This window comes from Crocodylus siamensis, chromosome 9 (assembly GCF_052110815.1).
Source record: "Crocodylus siamensis isolate JL-2025a chromosome 9, ASM5211081v1, whole genome shotgun sequence".
Taxonomy (NCBI): Eukaryota; Metazoa; Chordata; order Crocodylia; family Crocodylidae; genus Crocodylus; species Crocodylus siamensis.
Genome location: NC_143403.1, coordinates 36,406,524 through 36,412,523, shown reverse-complemented (window position 1 = coordinate 36,412,523; position 6,000 = coordinate 36,406,524). Strand labels below are relative to the sequence as shown.

General features: G+C 49.0%; 1 protein-coding gene across 9 annotated transcripts in view; it reads right to left on the bottom strand.

The window, feature by feature from the left end:
* Positions 1–355: 355 nt before the first annotated feature.
* Positions 356–6,000, bottom strand: part of CPNE2 (copine 2) — a 221,987-nt gene continuing 216,342 nt past the window's right edge. For 7 of the 9 annotated variants that reach the window (XM_090062655.1, XM_090062653.1, XM_090062651.1 and 4 more), the window contains 2 exons: positions 4,594–4,830; positions 356–927 (listed from right to left, as the gene is read on the bottom strand). In XM_090062655.1, coding sequence (XP_089918781.1) covers positions 820–927; positions 4,594–4,830 — 345 coding nt within the window. In that variant the 3' untranslated portion in view covers positions 356–819. The remainder of the gene's footprint in view (positions 928–4,593; positions 4,831–6,000) is intronic. The other 2 variants (XM_090062652.1, XM_090062649.1) reach the window with 2 other exon arrangements.

Genomic DNA, 6,000 nt, shown 5'->3' with positions numbered 1-6,000 from the left:
AACCTGGGCCCTAACTTAGCAAAAAAAACAGAGCATGTTTACATTTAATCAACCTATTATGCCATCCTTATCCAGCCAAGAACCTACACAAAGGCTTCATTTTAATTACACGTTTCAACCATTGAAATCAGTGGACTTAAGCATTTGCTTCTGTGCTTTGATGGATGGGGACTCCAGTCAATATTTAAGACACAAGCAACTGGAAAAATAAGCTAGACATCCTTCTTGCAAAGGAGGAGTCAAATGATCACACAGATACCCCATTTGGTCCAAGTCAGCAAAACCAAGGAAACCTTAAAGACTATGCAGGGAGCTAAGAGGTCTGCATTATGTCCATGCAATGGAATCAGCCCTCTGGTTGACTGAGTTTCTTTATTAACCTGAGTATAACAAATAACGTGTACACGATATAAAAATGAACGTAGAGCATGAAAAAGGTACAGATACAACACAGATACGTGGCCTATGCACAATTCATTGGATAATATTAATAATATATTGAGCATTCATTGCTTGGAAAAGGCAAGTTCCAATTGTAAAAATGTGTTTCTGTTCCACTAGACTTATACAAAGTACATTCAATACTTAATAAAAGTGATGCAATGGCATTGGGAGAGGTCTCTGTTTGGCCTATTAATGTTACCCCTTGGCCTAGGAATGTAAAAAGTAAAGGCAGGTACTTCTCTGGGGTGAGCTTTCAGGTCTTTACAAATAAAAAGAAGTACATTAAAAAATACCAATCTTTAAAAGCACATAGAACGCACCCTCGGGGATTTGACAACGACTGGAAACAAGCAGACAACACTAATGCGCTCAGCACTACGCAGGCTCTGAGTTGATGGGAAGCAGGTTTTGATGCTTGAAATACTGAACAACTTGCTGGGGTAGTTCTGCCAGTACTGCTTTGGCCAATGTTTCTTTAGGTGCCTGGATGCAAACAAACAAACAAACAAGATACATGAGTCATCATAGTCACTGCTTCCCAACAGTGACCACAGCCAGTCACTAGTGCTGGGCTGGTATTAGGGTCCAACTACTTTTGCCAGCTTTTTCTTCAAAGCCAAGTGTTAGCAAAGCAAGCAATTACCATCACAGTGACTTCTGCTCACACCCACTCAGCACCACAAATGGAGTCCAACAAGACTGATCCATTAGTAAGAATGTGTTTTGATCATGTACCTTTCCTTCCCCTGGGGGCCCCAGAGCACTTTAGAGGGCATTGCTGCCTAGGTATGATGCGCTCACTGAAGAGCTCATTCAACCTTGGACACAGCAGGTGGTCTAACAGAGGAAGGAATGATGGTCAGGTTCTAGCCACCACACTCATGTTATTCTTCCCTAGAAAGTAGGATCTCCGCGGTAACAACTTTGGGAATTGGCATATCATAGACATGCAGGGCATGAACAGACAAAACGATTACAGCAAATTAAGAGAAGTGGACTACGTCTTGGTAGCTGATTCATGTGTCTGCTCTATCCCTTAGTTAGCAGATACTGAACTGGGGAAGTGAATGAAGGAGCTGCTAAATGATCAGTATAGTTTTCATGTCCTGTGGGCTAGAAGGGACACACAAAACACTTAGTATGTGTCAGACTGATCCATAATAACCTCCCTCTTAATCTATAAACTGTTTCATTTGTCTGTACCCACAGAGAAAGATGACTGCCTAGAAGGACTGGGGGTAGGGGGGTGTCAGGGATTCTGGACTATAACCAGATTTGTCTGTCAGATTTGTCAGACCAGATTGCTCTGTCAGATTTGTGTGAATCAGGCAGTGTTACTATCTTTACTTCAGTCTTTACTTTACTTCAGTAATTGGCTGTAAAGCATTTTGAGATGCTCAGAAAAAAGATGGTATACAACAGGGGTGGGCAAAATGGTGAATACATCCCATGGCCAGACTCTGTTTCTCAGCAGCCCTGTCAGTGGTGGCTCCTGGCTGCTGCGACTGCTGCACCCAGCTCTGTTGCCCAGGCACCCCATCCCATCAGCCCCGCACCCACTACCAGGGGTGGGACCTGTGTGGGCAGGGATTGTGGCTGGGCAACTGGGATGTGGCCAGGAGTGAGACAGGCAGGCAGAGCCAGGGAGACCCTGGGATCGTGGGGCAGTGACAGCATAGGGCCAGGGTCAGAGCCAGGGCAAAGCTGCGATCTGCTGCCCAGATTCCCCTGCAGTGAGCACACTTTCCATGGGCAGGGGCATGTAGGGAGCAGATCGCGGCCCTACCCCAGCCCTGTACTGTCACCACCCCAAGATCCCAGCCCCAGATGCAGCTCCCCACATGGCTTCTGGCTCAACTCCATGAATCACGGGGCTGTGACATCACAGGGCTGGGGCAGGGCTGCAATGTGCTCCCCGCACACCCCTGCCCACAGAACCAGGGCTCTTCCTGGCCCCAGCCCTGTACTGACATGTCCCTGTGATCCTGGGGTCTCCATGGGGCCAGTCGGTGGCTGAGGCATGGAGCTGCATCCATGGACAGGGCTGGGATTTGGGGCAGTGACAGCATGAGGCCGAGGCAGAGCCATGATCTGCTCTATGCACACTCCTGGTCACAGACCTGCACCTGTCACAGGGGCATAAGGGCTGTGCATCATGGTTCCACCCCAAAATCCTGGGGTCCCCAACCCCACTTGCCTCTTTCAAGTCGAGCTCTAGCCCCATCCCAGCCTCTCCAGCCATGCACCCTGCCTGCGCAGGTCCTGCCCCCGGCAGTGGTTGAGGCAGACGGGCCGGGGTGCCCGGGGAGGAGGGCTGGTTTCAGCAGGGGCAGCCAGGAGGAACCACCACCACTGGGAAATTGAGTCTGTCGCAAACTGGATTTGGCTCACGGACCATATTTTGCTCAACCCTGGTGTATAGATGCACTACTGCCCAAGCACTTGTCTGAGACTCAGTTGAGTTGGCAATCTGGAGAATTTCAAAGCAGTTTATATCTCATCTGAAGCCCAGCATCTCAGGAGAAGCAAGTGGATTCCAAGTCTGATGGAATGAACTTTGTAGCAGGGCACCAAGATGTGCCTGCTACTTCAAAGGGCAGAAGCAGGCTTGGTCAGGCTGCTCAGAAGGCTAGGCAGAGCTCCACAGCTGTGGGTTGCCTAAGCAATGGCCTAATAGGGTAATTGGCCCACACCTGCAGGCAGTCACTTGACCAGGAGGAGGTAGGGCCCTGGGGGACATATAAGCCTAGGGCTGGAACTAGCAGGGACACTCTTTCTCTCTAGCAACTGGCAAGGAAAGGAGCCTCTGCCCAAGTGAGCTATCTGAGACTAGGTGCTGCCTACAAGAACAGTGGGGATCCAGGGGCCTAAGGTACCCAGGGCTGAGAGGTGTGTTGTCCTAAGGGTGGAAGTTTTACCCTCTTAAAGAGCTAGAACACAGTCTCCATTAGTGTTGTTATGTTGTAGCCCAGGGGCTTGTATTTGTGTTATTGTTTAATTCGGGGGACCAGGATGAGGCTATAAGGGGAGGCTTGTATGCCTCATTAGTGCTCCAAGAAAAGGGCACAGGATCTGGGCAGAGCCCAGTGACAGGCACACAAAGCTAGGTGGCAGAGAAAGGATGGTGCACAGCTGGGTGCTAGAGACAGATGCCAGAGAGGGAGGCGCAGAGAGAGAGACATGGAGCCAGGTACCAGGGATAAGTGCAGAGAGCTAGACGTCAGAGTAAGATGCAGAGTCAGGCACCAGGGAGAGAAGCAAACAAAGTCAGGCACCAGAGATCTCAGTGCCCGAGTTCTGTAGAGGCACACGCCAAGAGTGTGCACAGAGTTGATAACAATAGTGTAACATCTGTGAGGCCTGGGACATGATAAAGGAAGGTTGGAATCATGTGTAAACCCCTAGACATTGGGGCTTTAAATGGGCATCTTCCCACATTGTTATAACTAGTATCTTAACAACAAGGCATGGCAGGCAATGCTGGGCAGGCTGCCTTAGGCAGGTGGGTGGCCCTGGAGAGTGCCCTGTCACAAACCTGATTTCACAACTATCTGTTTTTGAGAGGGGTATGATTGGCTGAAGCATGCGGTCTCTTAGGCCTGGTCTGCACTGCTAAGTTTTGTCTTCAGAAGTTGCCTTCTCTCACCAAAACGTTTACATGTGTCCACACATAAACATAATGGAAGCCAGCAACACTCACTTTTCTGTTGCCTGGAATGATATGAGCCCTCATCCAACTGACACTAGCTTTATGCCAGCACAGACATATTCTGAAAGCATAGCAATACCACTAGGTGCAAGCACCATGCATTGTGCCTTCTGCCAACATACATCTTGTAGCAAGAATGAAAGAACATGCAAAGCAGCTACAGGTGCACAGGCTCTTGTGAAACAAAAATGCTAGCACTTGTAAGATGACAGAAGATGTGGTGGCAAATTCTTCTAGTGCAGACCTAGTCTAAGCACTGATTGTTCCCAACTGTGCTAAAAGAATCAAATTGTTCCCCCTTATTGAAAGAAAATGAGCATGGCATCTCATTTCAGAGCTCTACAGGAGCTTCCCCCCTGTGGTGAGATTTCTGGAGCTGGCTTCTCTCCTGCTGGCCATGAAGGGCATCTACTAGACACCGCAAAGCCTCATGCACTTACATTGCGGAACTCACGGAATGGCACAAACTGCACAATGTCCCGGACAGCCTCTTCGCCAGTGTATGACCGGAGCACCCGGTTGTCGCCGTCCAGGAACTCCATGGCTGCAAAGTCTGCATTCCCCACCCCTATGATGATGATGGACATGGGCAGCTTGGAGGCCTGCACCACCGCGTGTCTTGTCTCATCCATGTCACTAATGACGCCATCTGTGATGATCAGGAGGATGAAGTACTGCTGTGGACACAGAACAGAGAGTCATATCCAACATGGCACTGGGAGCAGGAAATGGACTTGTGTGCTCCATTTCACTCAGCTACTCCCTGCCAAAGACAGTCTCTGAGGATCTGAAAGCATTAACACAAACATGTTCTAGCTAATCAAATCCTAAAAATCTCACTCAGAGGTAAGGATATTTTGAGGTTGCCACATTAGAAAATTGCATACAGTCCCTCCTCACAACCCAGAAATACCTATCTATATCCATCCTCCACGCTCCAAGAGTTTGAAGAGCCCTTAAATGGCCTCCTCATAACCTCCCTTTCCTTCATGTGCTAAGAGATTTGCCCCTCACCATGCTTTTTCTGGTCCCTTCCCTGTCTTATTTCCCTTAGTTTCCTCACTAACCTCTAGACGTTCTTTTCCCTGGGTGCCCACAAAGCAACAAAGGCAGAAGCACCCAAATGGAGTGACAATATGGACAAAGCAGGCAGGAAAAGTTTCTAGCTCAGCAATGTTGGACCACTACAGTGCAACTTCCTAGGAACTAGCCAGTTGCCTGACAGAGGAAGCAATGGGCTGGAAAACCAAGGCTCTGATTCCCATCAAAGGCTGCTTGCAGCAACCCAAAACAGTAGAGGTGGGCAGCACACAGCCATTGTTAGAAATACGTAGCTGAGGAGGCAGCCTGCTCCAGTAGAGGAGCCAAAGACCTAAGAGAAGTGAGCAGGTCTGGGTCTCACCATTAAATACCCATACCAAGCACTGGCAATGGTTTGGGCTGAAGTGGAAGATAGGTTATATAAAACAGCTAACACTCAGGCCAATGGTAGGGACTAAACTGAAGGCAACTGTGAAACAGCAGCAGCAGAAACACAGCACATCTAGATGGACAAGGCCAGGGCAGGGCTAGGAGCACTTAGAAAGAGCTTCAGCCATCCACAGGCCCAGGGTAGGAATGAGTTATATGAGCAATCCAAGCTATGGCTGGGTAACAGTACCTGCACACGAGCTAATCAGTCCATCTGCAGCATAATACAGAGACAACTACACTGCTACTGGCTCAGGAGACAGACAGCCTGTGTAGAACACTGCAGCACATGTGAAAGCACTGGTCTCTGGGATGAGAAATCTGCCATGTACACATGGCTGCAGAGGGCCCACAGGACACCACGCTACAAAATGAAG